The following is a 21,853-nucleotide window of genomic DNA, read 5'->3' on the forward strand; positions in this document are numbered from 1 at the left end:
ATATTTTCAACTTACCGTCTAAAGTAGTAAAATCTACAAAATACTGGTGAGTGACTTGGTTCTTCTCCCTTTTTACTACGAATGAGTCTACATTCTCGGCATTTTTGCAAATTAGGCCCTATTTCACAGCAGGAGTCATCCTGTAAAAAGGATTCCCCAGTTTGCTTCAGCTTCTTGACTTTACGCCAATCTTTTAATACTGAACGAGGGATGCCAGCTGTAAAACCAGTAGTAAAGTATTAGCAATATTACACCTTTTTAGAAAAGTAAACTCCTTGTGATAAAATTCAAGTCAATTAAAGATCACTTAGATTGAAGCCTCCCACCCAATTCAAGTCAATTATACAATTGTGACCATATATTAAGATTATAGAAAAGAGATTACGGTTATTACTCATGAATAACTAAAAAGTCCACAGCAGCATTTCTATTTACTATTCCACTGACCAAATAAACTCTTAATGTCAGCATAATAGAAATGCAAAGCCAAGTAAATCTTCCAGCTGAATGAAATCTTCGCATACTCAATATTCATATTTATATAACAGCAAATATGAGAATCATTTTCTATGTAAATCTATAGCTAAAAATAGAGCCCTTCTACACAGAAATTCAGTACATGTAGGAGGAAGCTCTTTCAAGATCCATGGGAAGAACCCAAAGAGTAAAAGTCAATACCTTCAGAAACTACAGGCTAGTTTCAACATACTGTTTTGTAATACTTAATTTGATTCTCCAACATAGTGTGGATCAAGACATCTTGGTTTTATCACACCATATTTCTCCACATCTCTCTTTGTTGTTGTTGTTGTTGTCTTTTTAGGGCCACACCCGTGGCATATGGAGGTTCCCAGGCTAAGGGTTCAATAGGAGCTGTAGCTGCCAGCCTATACCACAGCCACAGTAATGTGGGATCCAACCACAATCACAGCAATGCGGCATCCGAGCTGCATCTGCAATCCACACCACAGCTCACAGCAACGCCGGATCCTTAACCCACTGAACAAGGGCAGGGATAGAACCCGCATCCTCATGGATACTAGTCAGGCTCATTAACAGGAACTCCCTAACACCTGTCTCTCTTATTATCATTATTATGCCCTCCATTTGATATCAATATACTGACAGAAGCAGTACCTTTTAGAAAAGGATTTGAAGAAAATAAAGGAACCTGGGTATCTTTATTGATGGTAGAAAGAAAAAAGTCATCAGAGAAGTCTAAAGAAAAATGTAACTCAAATGCATTATACAGGAGTTCCTTGTGGCATAGCAGGTTAAGTATCCAGGGCTGTCACTGCAGCGGCTTAGGCTGCTGCTGGGTGTGGGTTCAATACCTGGCCCAGGAACTTCTATGTGCTGTGAGTGCGGCCACAATACAATTTTATATTTACAGGAAAAAACTAACTTATTTACTATACTCTGCATCATTGTTACATCACATTTATTAACTTGAACTTAATTGTAATAACACTGGCTCAAGTAATAAGTCATTTAACAAGCAGGAAAAACAAAACATTACATATAAATTAAATGTAGCATATTAAATTTTTTTTTGTCTTTTTTTTTTTTTTTTTTTTTTGCTATTTCTTGGGCCGCTCCCGCGGCATATGGAGGTTCCCAGGCTAGGGGTCTAATTGGAGCTGTAGCCACCGGCCTATGCCAGAGCCACAGCAACATGGGATCCGAGCCACATCTGCAACCTACACCACAGCTCACGGCAACGCCAGATCCTTAACCCACTGAGCAAGGCCAGGGATCGAACCCGCAAACTCATAGTTCCTAGTCGGATTCGTTAACCACTGCGCCACGACAGGAACTCCTGAGCATATTAAATTTTTTAAAAATGTATTCATTTAAAAGCAATATAAGTTGGGATGAGTACTTATTGACTCTTCTAAGGGAACTTATCCCACCCATGTTAATATAGCTATATGCCAGGCTTGCGATTTAAAGTTTGTTACTTCCGTCTTGTTGAAAGAATAAATTTTATTTAATACCCTTGTGCCTACTAATCAATTCCATTTTGTGGATCAGAGGCAATACAACAATGTTCTCCTGAGATTATATACTTCTTGTAGAAACATGGAGCAGAACTCTTGTCCTGCTATCTTATCTCACTATCACTTACCTGCTGATAGTGTACCTACATACAATTACAGCAAGATCACATACTTCTTAAAAGGAATATTGTGTTTAAATTCCAGGGTGGCCCATTTGACATGTGCTCTAGTTATAAGGCACATTTATGACTGCTGCCTGAATCTTTACAACTACATGTTCTTTCCTCTTCTGTCTCTAACTTAGGGCAATGAGCCATTTGGCTGATTTCGCTAGAGAATATATATGTGGGCACACATACCACTTGGAGAACAAAAACATTTCCAGAAGACTTATTATTTCCTTCATTGAGTAGAAGACAGAGTTCTCCTAAGGACTGCATAAAAAATTCAGAGCTTTTAGAAGTCCGAATGAACAAAAGAATAGTGTATTGCTGATAAAATTTTGTTACACTATTTCTAATCATTTATTTACTTTATTTATTACATGTAGAATAAACTAAATGAAATCTTTCTATTTTGACTAGAAAACAACTATTAACCAGTATGTTTTTACATTTCAGACAATGGAACAGTTCAGAGTATGGATAACCATACCACTGTGAACAATTTAAATAGTATTATAACAAAGAACCAGACATTTCAAAGCAACTCTAAATTATGTGATACAAAAGAGACACTGAGACCTTTTTAAAAATGAACTACAAAGATGTGAAGGCTAAGGTCATATGGATTGTTTTTGACATTATATTTTTGTTTCTAGACTAGGCCACACATGACTATAGCTAACAATGTTAATGAATTTTACTGTAATGGTATTTGTAAAATAAATAAAATTTCATCTTTCAATTACATATAATTTTTGGTGACAAGTAGAAACTAAAAGCTTGAGACTGAGACACTTAATCAGCAAAAATATCTAACTCAATGGATATTTCTACTTCCTTTATATCCTAAGAACCTTTTCAACCCTAGTTCTCTATTTATCAGTGAATCCTCAAAATTGCTAGCTGCTCTAGCAACACAAAACTAGGGAGGAAGAAAATAACAGACAAATACAGGCCTAACCTTTCAACTCTTAAAAATATTTTTTGAGATATAGAAATGAACTGATAATAGTTAAAGCACCGTTTTTGTGTATCATAGGACTTCAATTTAAATTTGATGGGCAATTTCAGTATATAAAATACAATCATGGAAAAAGTCACAGGAAAGCAGCCAACTTTTAACTACCTTTAAGAAAAGGTAGCAGATATGAAAACATTCCAAAACAGCAGATAAATTCTATTATGCCTGGCTTTAGAATAAACTAAAAAAACTCACATTACTATATGTGCATATAATTACACATGTCTAATAGTCTATGCAATCACTACATATTCTCTAAGGGCAGACTTAATTCTTTTAGACTATGACTGTTAACAATGCCAATGAACATTAAGAGGACAGAGATCATATTTAATCCATGAGGGAGATATATAATCCATGCAGGTTTAGAATTTATGAACTCTGAATTTAGAGAACTTTTCTAGATAGCCCAGAACAAATGCAAATCAACTCTGCCCATAGTTCACAGATGGCATTTAACAGTCACTTAATATAATTTTGAACTTGGAAATAAATGGGATTTAAAATAGCCTGTCGGATGCTAAATGTTGGTTACTAGGTAGGGAAGATTTAACTAAACATTAAAACTTGGGGGGAAAGAGTACTGAATCTAAAACTTACTTGGAACATGTACATTCAGTCTCAAAGAAAAATGGACTTCATTAAGAGTTAATTTAAAAATTTAACTTCACAGAGTTTTCTAAGTGTTAAAAGCTTGATGATTTCTATCTCTGAAGTTTAACTTTAGTATTTGAATATTCAAGACCAAAAAGAAGCATTTTTTTAAAACATAAGGAAAAAGATTATTGATCACACTAAGCCTCTAAATTCAGTGGGGAAGTAAGCAGAACACACGGGAAAGAAAAAGCAACATGGTATACACTCCAATACACAAATGGCAGCATCCTGAATCCTTCGTTGTCAATCTCCCTCTCTTTCTTCTGACTATATTTGGATTTCAGTCTGTCAGCCTCTCTGTCTCTAGCAGAGCTTGTTTTCCTTCGTTCTTTCACTTTCTGACTCTCCTTTTCTATGATTCCATTCTCCTGTTTTTCTCTCCTTCGCTTTGCCTCTGGTTTCCATACAGGCATGTGGGAAAAACCTCATTCAATGAAAAGGCCCAAATAAGAGCCTTTAAAGCATCCAAATACTTGTGAAAGTACTTCTTGAATGTCCACATTGCCAAAGACATTTCATATACTGTATGTGGATGAATACCCGGATATAGTGAAACTATGAATTGCTTTCTGCATTGTGCAACATACCTAAAAAGAAATAAGCAAACTGAGAAAAACTACTTCTGGAGTAAAAACATACAGAAATACTTCATGGTGCACATTACTATTACTGGCAAGTATCACTTATTCTGTTCTGATGTAGCCACAAACGAAATATAAATATTCATCAGTTTTGAAAATTTTACTTATTGTGGAAATTCTTGAATATAGAAATGAACACACAAAACCACAAATCCCCCACTTTTATTTAACCTTTATCCATTGTTAAAGACTGCTTTAACAATGAGTAGTGGTATTAATTAAATAGAAGGTAACTAAGTTTTCAGTTTTTGTCTCCAGGTGAGAGAAGGACGAACATCCCACTACTTAGAACTACTTCTCTTTTAAAAGTGTAACTTGAAGGAAGTTTTTGTAAACAGAATTTCTTTTTCAACTCTCCCTTGTTATAGGTAAATACCTAACACAGGCACACCTAGGACACAGTGAGGATTTGGTTTCAGACCACCACAATAAAGTGAAGTCACACAAATTTTCTGGTTTCCCAGTAGCACATAAGTTATATTTATACTACACTGCAATCCATTGTGTGCAACAGTATTATTTTTTTTAAATGTACCTATCTTAAAATACTGTATTGTAAAAAAAATGCTATCCATCATCTGAGCCTTTAGTGAGTTATAATCTTTTTCCAATAGTAACACCAAAGATCACTGATTACAGATCACCATAACAAATATAATAACAATGGAAAAACCTGTATTACCAAAATACAACAGAGACACAAAGGGAACAAATGTTATTGGAAAATGGTGAGATACTTTCTTGATACAGGGTGTCACAAACCTTCAGTTAAAAAAATTTTTTTTTTTTTTTTTAAAGAAAAGACAGTATCTGCAAAGCACAGTAAAACAAGGTATGCCTGTATTAGAAATCCACTTTTGGTGTTACAGTTATAATTGCATTTTGACAGTTTCTGGAAATAAAGTTACTACCACTACTACTAACAATGATCAGATTACACATTGGGTTTTTCCAATACAAGTGCTACTTATATAAGTAAAATATATTCTTACAAGTTTTTTAAAAATGGAGAGACAGGTCTTCTTTCATTTCCTCTTACAGGGTATTTGTGAAATGCAGAAATGAAGTCAGTGAGCACATACATAACACTAGAGCATACAAATAAAGTCAAAGATGTCTTTAAACTCACTACTTTTAGAGCATGCAAATAAAGTCAAAGATGTCTTTAAACTCACTACTTTATTGCAAGAATGTACAGCCCCTTTTACCTGAGATAACAAAGTAATCAATTTACTTACCACTATTATTGTTGCTCTGCAACTTCAATTTACTTTTTTCTTTGGCACTCCTGCTGAGAACCCCATTGGGTTTTAAATCTTCTTCTATTTCACCTTTTCTCTTCTGAAGATCATTTTGCTTCTTTTTGTAAGTGGGCTTAGGTTGCCTTTTAGTCCTTTGCTCTGATTTACTTTCACTTTCATCTGAATCTCCACTCTCAGAGCCAGATTCGTAAGTTCTTTTGGCTTTTCTCCTACTGACTTTATCATCTTTTACATATTTATCAACTATGATCTTACTATCTACACTATTTTGTACATCATTAGATGTAGAGGCTATTAAATTTACAGAACATGGCTTAATAATTTCTGATACAGAATTCCCTGAATTTTCCATTTTATTAGTATTTTTATCTTCTTCTGAATGTCTTGTAAGCCAGGCCTTTTTCAGTTTAGTATGGTAGTTTGGCTGACTTGTCTGGGATGCTTGCCCATTTCCTACAGAGTTTGCTTTGTTTATTGTACTACAGACTACAGTGCTATCCAAGAGAGGGGAGGCTGAAGATGTCTGATTTTTCACAGCATTAGGCTCAGTCTCACTGACATTACTACTTTTATATTGAGCCGCAGCCAGTGCTGCCTTGTGCTTTTTTAAATGGATAAAATCAGTTGTGCCTGAGAACCCAGAGCTGGGCTGAAGGGCACTTCCTGTCTTACTACTGGCTGGTGTAACTGGAGCTGTGGTGCTGACCCTACATTCTTGTGTTTGAGCCACTGAATGACTAACAGTTTTTGAAGAGGTACATTCTAAGGATTTAGAGGCCAAAATGGTATTTGATAAAGAGTAAATTATTTCTGAACCACCCCAGCTGGAAACACTGGTAGTAGCAGCAACAGATGTGACTATATCCGTTTTGGTACTACACATTGTATTTACAGCAGACATGACTGAACTGGGAACACTGCCCCGTGAGACAGCCTGATAGTTTTTTTCGGATTTTATGTGAGCACTGTCTGAATTCACACTTGGCAGAATGATTCTTCCAGTCTCTCCAGCTTCTGCTGGTTTGAGGCAATCTGTTTGATTTGCCCCATTTGAAGATCTTTCACTAACTCGATCTTTGGAAGCTAACTGCATTGCTGGCACACTATCAAGTTTTGCACTAGAAGGTGGACGTACGATGACAGATGCCATAGCAGCCTGTGACTTTCCACTGCTTTTCTCCACATGCCATTCAGCTTTCTCTCTGCTGAGGTTATTATTAGATTTCCACATTTCTGTCAAACCCTGTTCAGAAGAACTCTTAAAATTTGCCTGAGTGTCTTTTGGCTCAGGAATCAGAGTTGGAGGCTTTTGTGATTCCTGAACTTTCCCACCAGCATTTACAGGCATCACTGGAGTTAACGTTGGAGGGGAGAGGCTACTATAGCTGCTTTCCTTTCTTTCCAGACTGTGATGGATTGGTGGGTGAAATACTGGTGCTCTATGTAAAGCAGGCATACTCCGGAGTGTATTTGTAGAAGAAACTGTCAAATGAGTAGGGCTCCTACGATCATTTCTGAAAGTTGTTACTGAGTGAGAAGCAATCTGATGGGGAAGGTGTTCTGGCAACTTGCTTACTAAACCTTCATTTTCTGGTTGGTGTTTAATCAAAGGTGGGGGCTTTGAAAGAGATGATATAAATGAAGTCAGAGTTTGAGGATTGGCTCCTGCTACAAGGGTATTACTTTGTTTTTCAGTGTAAATATTTGAAACTTCTTTGGATGGGTATGACCTTGGTGGTTCATTGACTACAGTATTTGACAATGTAGTGAAATAGTTACTTTGGGGCAAACTCTGAGGCACTGAGTGCTTCATTTTATAAAGATCTGATACTGAACATTCTACATCTTTGTCTTGTTTGATGGCATGGCTTTTAGGGCTAGAAGATGATGATGCAACTCTGGAATAATTATCTCTCTCACCCTCAAGCCCCTTGATTTTGGTTGTAAATGGAGCAACATCAATACTTTCTTGAAGAATTCGACGGTGTTCCTCTTTATATTTGTTTATTCTCTCTCCAGTCTCCTGGGGTGGTCTCTGTAATTGATTCAATACAGGATCCACAAAATGCCTGTGCAAATGACTATCTTTTCCAGTCTGTGACCTATTTATATCGAGGTCATTCTTGGCTGATGTGGATGCAACAGAACGTAACGGTTCAATAAATGCTTTCCTCTCTAATTCTCTGGAAAGAAAATACACAAAAGTTTCTGTAAACACTTTTTCTTGTATGATACAAATATAGCTTCATACATTTTTATTCTATCATGAAAGTGAAACCAGACTTTGTATATTATTAAGAAAATTAGAAGGGATATCAAAAAAGAATAATTGCACTTATTAAGCCTAATTTTAAGACATTTGTTAACTTTAAACCATCTGTTTATAAGCTGAATTAAGAAAAAGACAAGTTTTAAGCATTGGTGAACTTACTCTTTATGATGATCAACTAAACTTTTTGTCAATGGTGGACTGGAATGTGCTGTAATTTTAAGAGGCCGATGAGGTTCTGCACTGGAAGGTCTGACAGGAATGTGACTAAGTAATCCAATACCATCTGCTGAAGTCACAGGGGTAGGCTGATGTAACCAAGGACTAGGAGAATTCTATTAAAAAAATCATACTTCAGTTACTAGATAAAGTTAAACAATATCACAGTAACAGTGTATTTATGAAGTATGTGAATTTTACTAAATGTATTTTATGAGAGATATTCAGACAAATAAGTAATACATGGATTTTTCCATATGATGAAGGAAATTAATTGGCATTAAATTGGTTATTTCCAGAAACTTATTATTTTTTTACTAATTACAGATCTTGAAATCATTGCCTTTCTTACAAATGACTTACAGAGAACCTAGCTTTTAAGACTCCCTAATATTCTAACACCAACAGACTATACAGTGCTAACAGAAAACAAAAACAAAAACAGGGAGCTCTCATCCTGGCTCAGCGGTAATGAACCCAACTAGTATCCATGAGGATGCAGGTTCGATCCCTGGCCTCCATCAGTGGGTTAAGGATCTGGCATTGCCATTAGCTGTGATGCAGATCATAGACATGGCTCAGATCCCACATTGCTGTGGCATAGGCTGGCAGCTAGAGCTCCAATTAGAACCCAAGCCTGGGAACTTCTATATGCTGTGGCTGTGGCCCTAAAGAGACAAAAAAAAAGTAAAAAAAAAATTCACCAGATTTCATCAAATTCATTTGCCAATTTTTGTTGTCAGAAATAATGACTTTTTTCAATGTAACAATTTACTTAGATTTGGCAGAAAATTACATTTTCCAGGTCCACTTGTTTTTCATTTCACTATAAGGTACAAACTGCTGGATCATTCAACTTGGAGGTGTGGAGGTACAATAAAATTAATTTTTTTTTCTATCAACATGCTGCCTTTTTCACACTGAATGCTTGGTGACATTTATCTCTATGTTGAAACTTACAACTATCTAATTACATGCTTAAGGACTGTTTCTATACCACAACTCACTAACATTCTGCTAGAATATGATTTCTTGAGTTACATTTTGTTGAATCAGATATTGAAAAAATATAATCCTTCGGTTTTAACAAAGGAAATAAATTTTACATCTCAAAATGATAATGCAAAAGCAATATGATATCAGGCCAAATATAGGCTGCTATAAAATTACTTATACTAAAAATACACATTATAAACCTAACATAAGAAAAAAATATAGACATGCACATAAGAATCATTCAATATATGTTTGAATGAGCAAACATAAACCTAACATAAAAAACATATACATGCAATAAGGATCATTCCAATATATGTTTAAAAGATCTATCAGATCCAGAAATCCGAATTTGTAATCAATTATGCACATAAAGGGGTATCTGCACATATACATATACAACAGAATATTATACACCTTAAAGAAGGAAGTTCTGTTACATGCTACAACACAGATGGACTCTAAGGACATTATGCTACATGAACTAAGCCGAAAAAGGACAAATACTGTATGCACCTACTCAAACGAAGTATCTAAAGCAGATAATCATACACAGAAAGTTAGAAAGGTAGCTGCCAAGAACCAGTGTGGAGAAAATTAGTGTTTCATGGGCAAAGTTTCAGTTTTGCAAGATGAAAAAGTTCTAGAGATCTATTACAGAACAATGTGAGTATATTTAATACTACTATACGGTATGCTTAAAAATGGTTAAGTAAATTTAATGTTGTAGTTTTTTGTTTTGTTTTCTTGTCTTTTTTGCTTTTTAGGGCTGCACCCACGGCATACGGAGGTTCTCAGACTAGGGGTCTAATCGGAACTACAGCTGACAGCCTATACCACAGCCATAGCAATGCAGGATCTGAGCCACATCTGTGACCTACACCACAGTTCACGGCAATGCCGGATCCTTAAACTGCTGAGCGAGGCCCAGGATCGAACCTGCAATCTCATGGTTTCTAGTCAGATTTGTTCCCACTGCACCACGATAGGAAATCCTAATGCAGTTTTTAATCACAATAAAAATAATTTTTTCCCCACTTTTTAGGGCTGTACCCGCAGCATATGGAAGTTCCCAGGCTGGGTCAAATCAGAGCTGTAGCTGCCAACCTACGCCACAGCCACATCAACATGGGATCCAAGCTGCATCTGCGACCTACACCACAGCTCACAGCAATGCCAGATCCTTAACCCACTGAGTGAGGCCAGAGATTGAACCTGCATCCTCACAGATACTAGTTGGGTTTATAACTGGCTGAGCCACAACAAGAACTCCCAATTAAATGTGTTTTAAAAGATTCCAAAATTAGCACCAAGCATTAAGGATTAGGTTGTCTCCTAGAGTTTAACACTGACAAGCCACTTCCTCCATTTTTATACTGTGGTTGGTCATGCCCTCAACAACCATTTCTTAGTATGAAAAATAATTTGGCCAGAAACACCACACAGGCCATAAAGGAATAAAAGCCCTATACCACCACCTTTATTAATACTCTGGTAGAGACAAAACCTCAGCCCCACCCTCGCTCCCAAATATCAGGAATTTCTAACACTCTGAAGAGACAGGGGACTTAGAGTCATAGCTTATCATATACATCAATATAATGTATCCAGCTGCAAAATGAAACAATTTGTCTTTTAGGAATAACTTGGTAATACATATCAAAAGCCTTAAAATTTTATATAAATTTTATATACAAAAGTTTCACTTCTAGGAATTTACCTGAGCAAAATAATTACGGATATGTACCATAATTATATGAAGATATTCATTCTTCATAACAGGTATATTAGAAACAAGTTTATTTCTTTACAGTGGCTTTTTAAAAAATAGGCGGGGTTCCCTTGCAACACAGCAGGTTAAGGTTTTGGAGTTGTCACTGCAATGGCTCAGGTCACTGTGTGGGTTTGATCCCTGGCACAGGAAATTCCACATGACATGGGCAGGCGGCCAAGAAAAAAACCATCTGTTGCAGAAATTCTAACCTATTTTATAGTAAGAAATCTAAAAGATTTTGAAAAAAAGCACTTGTTCATAATGTTGACTAATAAAGATAAGACGTGGTAAACCACAGCTTAACTTACCCTCCTTAATGAAGACTCGGCATTAACGGTATTTTCTGGGTGAACCCACTTAGAAGAAGGCAGACCAAGTCCTGAGTATGCATGTGTTCCATTTGGGTATTGCCAAATTATTGGATAAAGTCCAAGCTGATTATATGAAGCAGAAGGATGAGCTTGTCCAAGAAGATGAGGTGACTGGTGCTGTAACAACTGCTGTTGTTGCTGGTGTGCTAGTGCTAAGTGGCTCAGGCTGCTGGCATGAGCAGTCTCTAGTCGGGGGTGGCCACCAAGCAGGGAGGCAGGAGGCACTCCAGGTAACACAGTAGGAAGTAAATGAGGGTGATGAACAGAATGGTGTGGACCACTAGTCAGAGGGTGAGTGTTAATGGCAGGTAATGGAGTCTGACTGGATGATCCAGCCAGTAAATGGGGTGCAGGGGTTAAGGCAGGGTGATGGCTACCTGGATTTAAACATGCCCTATGGGATGAAGAATGAAGAGGAAAAGGATGTTGGCTTAAGAAAGGTGAGATGTGATTAGCTCCTGTTTCTGACCCAATAAGTGCAGGATCTCTGTAAACTGTGAAATGCTCATTTTTATCAATGATAAGAGGGCTTTTTGTAGTTTCTAATGTACTGCCTCGAGTAGGAACTGGATGAAAACTGCACCTTGATAACTCATGTTCTATCTTATTTGCCAGTCTTCTTTCACCAGCAGTTTGGCTATTCACATGAGTGGCCTTAGACTTTACACAATCAGGAGAATGGTTAATTTTAGGTTTAACAATTTCAGGTGAGGGATTAGACTTTGTCTTGTGACCATCTACTGAAGTATTAACTTTAGATTTTATAGTTTCTGGGGGTGGACTTCGCTTATGCAGTTTATCTTCTGTGACAGAAACTGCACTTAGAGAAGATATATAAGAGACATACTGATTTTTCTCTTTTTCCATATTCAAGTTGTCATTCCCTGGAGCATTCCTAACATTTGATTGGGTTAAATCTACTTTAACTACATCACCGACCCAGCTCTGGTCAGAATCTTGGTTTGTTATTTCCAAGTATTTTGTATTTGCACTTGAATGTTTTGAATCACTAATGATAGGATCCACTTTCTGAAGTGTCTGAAGGCCAAAGGTATTTGAGCTTTCCTGAGCCACCTTTTCTGTATTAGTGTCATTCGTAATATCAATAACACATTTTGGTGTGGGTGGTTTGGATACAAATTTCTCCTTTGGTAATAATTCCACTGTATGTGTTTTTTCCATATTGCATTCCTGAAGAAGTAAATCATTAGAATTATGATCAGAAAGTGTGGCCTGTTCGGATGAATGGATAACCGTTTTTTCTTGAAGCTGAGAGTCAAGAGACTTCTGTTTTTCTGTTTCTTCATGTTTTTTATCTTCCTGTATTTGATCCCAGGAAGGCTGACTATCTATTAGCGTCTCTTCTCCTGCCTTCTCGTTATTCTGGGATTTTCCTTCTTCTCCATTTATCCTTGAAGTGTTTTTATTTTTCAATTCATTCTCTGGCTTATGCTCTGAGGAATTATTTATTATTCTTTTATTTGAATTTTCTGAGTCACTGCTCTCAGAAAAGTCTGAAACATTGTCAGTTCGTAGTCTTTTCATATTTAGTTTCTTTTCATCCTCCTCAGGTTTCCTTCTTTTGTTCATCACCTGTTTATTTTTACCTTTAGGATTTTCTATAAGATTTAAAAAAAGAACAATTTTATTTTTTGTATCAATATTAAATTAGTATATTTTAAATGTTGTTTTATTTGTTCTTATTCCTCAAAAAGGTGATTCCTACCTCCTCGTGCTATATAATCATATTTTTCCTCCTTCATCTTCTCTTCATCTGGTATACTACTATCTGAGCCCTTCCTCTTATTTGGACGAATATTTCTTTGTTGCTGGTGTGAATTCTGTTTTGGTACAGCAGCTTGGGAGTTCATTGCTGGTCTGGGACTATTTGCTTGGGCACGTGTATAATGACCCTAAAAATAACCAAATAACAATGATTATTTACTACCATAGTCCACATAATTTAGGAGAAAATATTTTACAGTAATTCATCACTAACAATATACATACGTGAACAGTGTTGCTATTTTGACTGGCACGAGATCTTCGCCGTGACGTAATGCCAATATTTTCACCTTTTAACAAAGAGTGAACAACATCATCTAGAAAGGTCATTTGAACCATAGAAGGATCGACATTCTGTGGTTCTAGAACCTAATCCATGACACAAAACAAGAACAAAAATTAAATCCAGTCAGCTAGCCAATGTGATATTTAGGTATAATTTCCTTAGTAAGTAGAATTGTTTAGAAATCAGTTTTGGATCCTTAATGAGTAAGACATTGTCAGACTTACAATAAACCAACCCTAATCATTAAAGATAAAGTTACCTTCTTAACCCTTTGAAGCCTATTGTGTGTCATGTGCTCACGAAAAGTTAAAAAGCAAATAACCTACTGCAAGTATACCTTGAAAAACAAAGACAGTTCTTTAAGAGTATAATGCCAAATCATAAAATGTATTTCAAAAATAGGAAGTAATTTTCAAAAAAAACAGCTGTAAAATAAAAGAAGGAACATGTGAAACAGAAAAGGACAAAAATCGTACAAATGAAAATAATTTTTAAAAGGTTAAAGAACTATTTTAAAAACTAAAAATAATTTTGTGCTTCACTGAGAGATGAAGGCTTTTTAGGAAAAAAAATTTTTTAATTAAATGGTACAATTTATTTAGCATTCTGACTAAAATGTCAACCAAAGCATTTGCATTGTTTATAGAGGGGTTCTCATTTATTCAAATAATCTCCACAATCTATTCTGGTAGGAAGGTGTAAATATCTATTTTGGGGTGGTAAATAAACTACAACTTTAACAGATTTCAAATTAAGACTTTCATATTGTTACTTAAAACGCCACATGAAATTTATATCCTTAATATTCATAATACTCATCATAAAACTTAAGCATACCAACTTGGAAATTTGATGTAAAAAGAACTTTAGTGTTCATTAAAGTTTTTATCCATGAAAAGATATCATTTGGGAAATATTTTTATTACTGGATAGACAGAAAAGCTGAAACTTTAAGTTTTAGATGAACTAAGGATAAAAAAAAGACTAAATAAATTTCATGCCTCCATTTCAGGGACTGATTTTATTAGCACTGAAATAAATTTGGCATCATTATCTCTCTGTGACCTAAAGTGACCTCTATGTAACATCAGATACATGTGAACTTATTAGGAGTATATGACTACAAAAATACCTAGAGATGAAAATTATTTAACGTTAACCTGGTGATCTCTTGGGGGGCATGGGCATGAAATATGTGAATTGTAACCATCTTTTTTCAAAACCATTAGTTGGACTATTTACCTGATCATTCATAACGATCATGGTGCGTGTAAAGAGATCATGATGAGTAATTATGCCAGTAAACCACTGGGTGGCAGAATCTTGTCTATATACTCTCACTCTGTATCCATTCAAGGAATAAGGACCTTAAAAAAAAACACACAAGCACAATTCATGGATGAAACAGAAAGGTAATTTGGAAATTATCTGAGCCTTCTAGTTGCCAAAACCCTACCATAAGCCACTACAAATTCTGATTCCTCTGTGACAGCTAGGAAAAGCTATCAAAGTCTGAAAACATGCAGAGACTGTCAGCTGAACTTATAAATATGGCACTAAAATGCCATTTTTTGTATACTTTTGGATTAAACTCACTTTTTAAAGGGATATTTGTCTCTATATCTATACTTCATAAAATAAGGAATGATTAATTAATAAAAGACTTATTTATTTAAATATCTTGAAAGAGAATAATGGAGAGAAAAATTTCAATTCGCAGGTGCTAAAATACAATCAAATACTTGAAAGTTTAATAAGAAAGTTAATAAGGAGGGGAAATGATACACCTTAATGATAGTACTATATATTTACAATTTACAGAGTGTCTTCAAAATCTGTAAAAGCTTATTTTATCTTCTCCAAATCTTAGGTATTGTTTTCCCATTTATAAAAATAAAACATGTGAGGTTGATAGGTTACATTCATCTTTAAGTTAAAAAGCTAAGACTAAATTTATTCTTTTGATTCCAAAAAAAACCCTTTTCTTCTAGTCATAAGACACAACATACCAATTAATGGCCTAATACTTGCTAGTATTTATTTATTTAACCTTTTTTTCCCCCAGAGCTACAGCTGCTGGCCTACACCACAGCCACAGCAATGCAGGATCCGAGCCAAGTCTGCGACCTACACCACAGCTCACGGCAATACTGGCTGGATCCCTACTCCACTGAGCAAGGCCAGGGATTGAACCTGCAACCTCATGGTTTCTAGTCGGATTCATTTCCATTGAGCCACGAAAGGAACTCTCTTGCTAGCTTTTTTTTTTTTTTTTTTAATCTAGTTCCAATATCAGCCTAAAATATAAATGAATGCATCTGTCCAAAGTATTCCATATGACCTGTAAATTAAACCCATTCATGGCTATAACCACTTATACAATTCTACCCTTGGAATTTTTTTTTTTTTGGGTGCACCTGTGGCATGTGGAAGTTCCTAGGCAAGGGATTTCAACCCGCACAACAGCAGTGACATATACCACAGGAGTGACAATGCCAGATTTGTAACCTGCTGAGCCACCAGGGAACTCCTAGAATTTCTAACTATGGAAGAGAAAGACTAGATTTTTTTTTTTTTTTCTGAATGTAATACAGAAAAAGCTATACTCCAAAGGTAACCAATTTTGAATTCATATCAGCACAGCGTCTCCCACCATCAAACACAATTTAAAGTCAGCCTCGGAGTTCCCATCGTGGCACAGTGGTTAACGAATCCGACTAGGAACCAAGAGGTTGTAGGTTCGATCCCTGGTCTTGCTCAGTGGGTTAAGGATCCGGCATTGCCGTGAGCTGTGGTATAGGTCGCAGACGTAGCTCGGATCCCGAGTTGCTGTGGCTCTGGCGTAGGCTGGTGGCTACAGCTCTGATTAGACCCCTAGCCTGGGAACCTCCATATGCCGTGGGAAGCGGCCCAAGAAAAGGCAAAGAGACAAGAAAAATAAAAAATAAAAAAATAAAGTCAGCCTCAAGTAATTCTGCTTAGGATAAAAAGGGACTACTGACTCAACTTCTTCACCTTTAGGAAAATGAGGAGGAAACAAAAAATTACTTTAGAAAATATTAGCCTGGCTTCTTCAGCAAATAAATTGCTAGGAAAGGAAGGAGAAAAGATAAGGGTTAAAAAAAGAGCAACAGAAATGTCATATCAACCAATCAATCTGTGGACATTTTGTGGATCCCAGATTAAAGTAAATTAAAAGTAAAATAGAAAATCAATCACGTGAAAAGTGACTAAAGACATTTATGAGACAAATGGAATCTTGAACCCGAGTATTCAGTATTTGGTATTAAGGAAAAATTAATTTTCAGCAAGGTAATGGTATGGTGGCTTTGTTTAAAACTAGAACATAGTAGGGAGTTCCCTTCATGGCTCAGTGGTTAACCAACCCAACTAAGATCCATGAGGATATGGGTTTGATCCCTGGCATCGCTCAGCAAGTTAAGAATGTGGTAATGCCATGAGCTGTGATATAGGTTGAAGATATGGTACAAATCCTGCGTTGCTGAGGCTGTGGTGTAGGCTGGCAGCTGTAGCTCCAATATGACCCTAGCCTGGCAACTTCCACACACTGCGGGTGTGGCCCTAAAAAGTAAAAAAATAAATAAATAAATGAAATAAAATAAGAACACAGCAGAGTTCCTGTCATTGCTCAGTGGTAATGAACCCAACTAGGATCCATGAGGACCCTGGTTCGATCCCTGGCCTGACTCAGTGGGTTCAAGGATCTGGCATTGCCATGGCTGTGACGTAGACTAGCAGCTGTAACTCCTATTTGACCCCTAGCCTGGGATCTTTCATATGCCACCAGCGTGGCCCTAAAAAGCAAAAAACAGGAGTTCCCGTCATGGCTCAGTGGTTAACGAATCTGACTAGCAACCATAAGGTTGCAGGTTAGATCCCTGCCCTTGCTCAGTGGGTTAAGGATCCATCGTTGCCATGAGCTGTGGTGTAGGTTGCAGACGTGACTCGGATCCTGTGTTGCTACGGCTCTGGCGTAGGCCGGTGGCTACAGCTCTGATTAGATCCCTAGCCTGGGAACCTCCATATGCTGCGGGAGCGGCCCAAGAAATGGCATAAAGACAAAAAACAAAACAAAACAGAAACACACAGCAATGTCAACAAATTGATGGAAATACATGAGAGTATGGGTGGGGCAGAATCTATCAAGGCTTTACAGTTGTTGGAGCCAGGAGACAAACACATGGAAATTCACTGAAATATCCTATTTCTGTGTCTGTTTCAAAGTCTCCACATTAAAAGTTTAAAGAATATTTAGCTAAGGAGAATTTATTAAATGATCTGCTGCTATAAAAACTACAAAGAGGAGGAGTTCCCATCATGGTGCAGGGTAAACAAATCTGACTAGGATCCATGAGGACACAGGTTCGATCCCTGGCCTTGATCGGTGGGTTAAAGATCTGGCGTTGCTGTGAGCTGTGGTGTAGGTCACAGATGCAGTGGCTCAGATCTGGCATTGCTGCAGCAATGGTGTAGGGCAGCAGCTACAGCTCCGATTGGACCCCTAACCTGGGAACCTCCATATGTCGAAGATGCAGCCCTAGAAAGCAAAATATTCATACAAAGACAAACAGCCACAACTTTGAGATTACTTTTACTAATGCTTAAGTTAAATGGGATGGAAGTTGAGGTTGGGATAAATATGAGAATTTAACAAGAAAATTCCTTTGAAAAAACATTCTGCTAGGGAATTCCCTTGTGGCACAGTGAATTAGGTATCTGCCCTTGTCACTGCAGCTGCCCAGGTCACAGCTGTGGCGCGGGTTTCATTCCTGGCCTTGGAACTTCCACATGTTGTGGGGCAGAGCAAAAAAATAAAATAAAATAAAATAAAATAAAACAAAATACCAACCAAAACACTCAACTCAGTATTGATACTTCATGTCATATTGTCCAACTTTCAGCCCAATTTCACGAAAAGTTTACATCTATAATATATGATTTTACTGACAGGAAAAGAAATCCCTAAGCATCAAAAATCTTAGTGGTTTGAAAACAAACTTATAACTTACTGAAAAAAAAAAAAGGGAAACAAAACTAAGACTAGTATTGCGGTCATTGCTGAGGAAGGCAAACTGAAACAGGCCACTTTTATCAAATACCAACAGCATTCTTCATAGGAAATCAACTGTGGCTTTGGGCAACCCTCCACAGCAAACAATGATTCCTTCTCCAGGAAGGACACGCCTAAAGCATTCTGTAATGTGGAAATTTTCCCATCAACAAAACACCTGTGTGGTTAATTTCATTCCAGGCATTTAGCTCAAATTAGTTAGAAAGCTGGTGAAGTTGTCAACTTCCTATTGAAATTATTCTAATTTTGCTATTATTTTCCCTGGACTGTATATAACTCAAAATATTAGACTGGGTCTTCTATTTATATTGCATGTAACTGAACAACCAAAATCAAACATGAGAAACTGCCCAGTTTCAAAAAAAAAAAAATTAATGCATAACTTCACAATAGTTACCTTGCATAAAAATCTCCTGAACCTTTTGTTCCTTTACCCAGACTTTCACTTCTTCCTGAAGTTGCGGGTTGTCCCTGAGAACTGGGTTTAGGCTGTCTATGTCGTCCTAGAATTATAGATTAAAAAAAAGGTCCATGTTACGCTGTCCTATCATAAATGTTATCAACTTTCTCTCCTATATGTTCTAAGGACTGAAGAAAATTCCTTGATCTAAGTGTATGCAAAAATGCAAACTTAGAAGTTATAGTTCATTAGCAATAACAACAGAGCCTAAGAAATTAACCCATGGTAAGATTTGATCTTTGACAATGTCTTAAGACAAAATTTGAAATTTACAAATGTGTTTTCTAACTTTAAGTCTTATACAAGTCACCTTTTAAAGAGTTTTACTGTTAGAAGCAATATACAAACCAAAGAAAGAGCTTCAGGTCATCTAACGTTGGAAGCCAAAGAATCTAGGTGAATATTTTAGTGACAATACATATATACACAAAGATGAGATACCCTCTTCCCCATAATGCCTAAAATATCAGCTGTAAACTACACGTTATAATCCACGATTTTGATTTAAATGTCATCAAATTAAGTTGTACTTGAACTCATCTGACCAGTAACTTCACTGCTAAGTTTTATTCTTTCAAGCCACTGTCAAAGCATCCAGGCAATTAAAATTACATTATTGATGGTATTATCCTCATAACAGGGTGGATCTAGACACAGAAACAACCGGTTCTCTCTCCTTGGAGATGTGAATCACACAGTCACATGGTTTCCCACAATCTGCTGGTCCCCCGCTGGACTCTTTGACATTCTGTTCTCTCTCTCTCAAAGCACCTCTGCTGCTCCTGCATTTGAGATCAGCGGCAGGAGCCCTAGAGTAGAGCTGGGAAGAACAACAAAGCAGCACTGTCAATTTGGCGGCCCTTTTAAAAGTGGACTAGCAGATCATGGAAACCAGTGAACAGAAGGAGCTAAATGAAGGGACTTTTACCTGGCAAATAAAAATAATTTGGCAATTTAATTTAGAAAAGGCAAAAGGTGGCTGACGAGTACAAAGAATCTCTATCAAGCAGGAAATACTTCACTCTTCTGCCCTAAAGTTTACCCAAGTAAATAAAGCACTTTTCTTCTCATCCCCTTTCTGTGTTAAGGGACTACTCTGTATTTATGAAATAACATTGTGGTAAATACTCTGATATTTCATTTATGCCTGGTGAACATCAACAAACAGAAGTAAAGACCTTTAAAATTATCAACTATGTTTCTTGGAAAATACATAGAAATGCTGCTTTATAGCATAAAGTAATACTAAAGTGTATGGAAAAGTGTTATACAAAAAGCAGGTTAAGTCTGTATTTTAGGGGGAAGAAAGCACATGATACGTCTTCCTTTTTGTAAAGAAATTTCCTAGAAATCCCTTTTCTCTATCCACTTAATAATACACTGCATACTTAGTTAATCTCATTATTTTAGTAACAGAAAATACCATGGAGAGTTCAGACTCTAAACTGAAGACACAACAGGTAACAGAATAGTCTAACAGGCAAAATATAAAACTTTCCCAAGGAAAACCATTATCTTTTCCAGACTGTTCTGACAAGTATCAAGTTCTTTTAACATTTTCCTCACTTTAACTTCCATACACAGATCCAAGCTTAACTATTTGGAGTCAACACAAGCCTAATAGCTTTCCTACCCGACATGAAAGTCCTCCAAATTTTTGAATAATGGTTTTATTTTTCTGCAGCCCTAAGTCTTCTCTAGTATCAACACCCACCTTTATTACAATTATTATAATAAGATTAACACTCTTATTCTAGAGATTTAAGTGGCATGAAGAAGATGGGAACTTGCCTAGAAAAATCACACAATCACATGGATGTCACAACTGACTTGTACAAAATTTACTATAGTCTACTGTTTTCAAGGCTTTATTTATTTGAGAGGAAGGAGTATGAACTGCTATTAAAGCAGCATTGCCAATACTTTATAGACCAGTATAGGTGTGATTTAAAAAACCAGTACCCGGAAAAAAAAAAGAAAAAGAAAAAGAAAGGAGTTCCTATCGTGGCACAGTGGTTAACGAATCCGATCAGGAACCATGAGGTTTCGGGTTCGATACCTGTCCTCGCTCAGTGGGTTAAGGATATGGCGTTGCCGTGAGCTGTGGTGTAGGTCACAGATGTGGCTCAGGTCCCGAGTTGCTGTGGCTCTGGCGTAGGCCAGTGGCTACAGCTCCGATCGGACCCCTAGCCTGGGAATCTCCATATGCCGCGAGAGCGGCCCAAGAAATGGCAAAAAGACAAAACAAAAAAACAAAAAACCAAAAACCAAAAACCAAAATCCAGTACCAGGTATTGAAATTTTGTAACTAAAGCTATTGAGATGGGGAATTTCCATCTTGGCTCAGCAGAAATGAATCTGACTAGCATCCATGCGAACGCAGGTTGGATCCCTGACCTTGATTAGTGGGTTAAAGATCTGGTGTTGCTGTGAGCTGTGGTGTAGGTTGCAGATATGGCTCGGATCCCGCATTGCTGTGGCTGTGGCATAGGCTGGCAGCTATAGCTCTGATTCGACCCCTAGCCTGGGAATCTCCATATGCCGCAGGTGTGGCCCTAAAGAGACAAAAACAAAAACAAACAAACCACCCCTAACCCCCCCAAAAAAACTACTGATATGGAAAATTTATTCAATACTTATTTACATTCTTTTTATCCAACAGGTTAAAATAATGAGCTGTATTTCCTAGATCATTATACAAGTATCTTTTCAACCCATTCATTTCTAGGGAAAAAAGTATACCATTAAAAATTGATAATTTCAGTCTACCTACCTGCTGAAATTACTTTAAGTTCAAATTTCTATGTATTAATTTCCTCATCTAAAAAGTAGAGTAATACCTCACCTGATAGTAAG

General features: G+C 36.8%; 1 protein-coding gene across 8 annotated transcripts in view; it reads right to left on the minus strand.

Moving 5' to 3' along the window:
- JMJD1C (jumonji domain containing 1C) overlaps positions 1–21,853 on the minus strand; it is a 323,117-nt gene that overhangs the window by 29,280 nt on the left and 271,984 nt on the right. For 6 of the 8 annotated variants that reach the window (XM_047762759.1, XM_047762757.1, XM_047762755.1 and 3 more), the window contains 8 exons: positions 18,935–19,040; positions 14,688–14,812; positions 13,385–13,528; positions 13,101–13,287; positions 11,312–12,993; positions 8,177–8,349; positions 5,722–7,928; positions 16–217 (listed from right to left, as the gene is read on the minus strand). In XM_047762759.1, coding sequence (XP_047618715.1) covers positions 16–217; positions 5,722–7,928; positions 8,177–8,349; positions 11,312–12,993; positions 13,101–13,287; positions 13,385–13,528; positions 14,688–14,812; positions 18,935–18,941 — 4,727 coding nt within the window. In that variant the 5' untranslated portion in view covers positions 18,942–19,040. Of the gene's footprint in view, positions 1–15; positions 218–5,721; positions 7,929–8,176; positions 8,350–11,311; positions 12,994–13,100; positions 13,288–13,384; positions 13,529–14,687; positions 14,813–18,934; positions 19,041–21,853 lie in introns of those variants that run through there. The other 2 variants (XM_047762761.1, XM_047762762.1) reach the window with 2 other exon arrangements.

Source organism: Phacochoerus africanus, chromosome 15 (genome assembly GCF_016906955.1).
Source record: "Phacochoerus africanus isolate WHEZ1 chromosome 15, ROS_Pafr_v1, whole genome shotgun sequence".
NCBI lineage: Eukaryota > Metazoa > Chordata > Mammalia > Artiodactyla > Suidae > Phacochoerus > Phacochoerus africanus.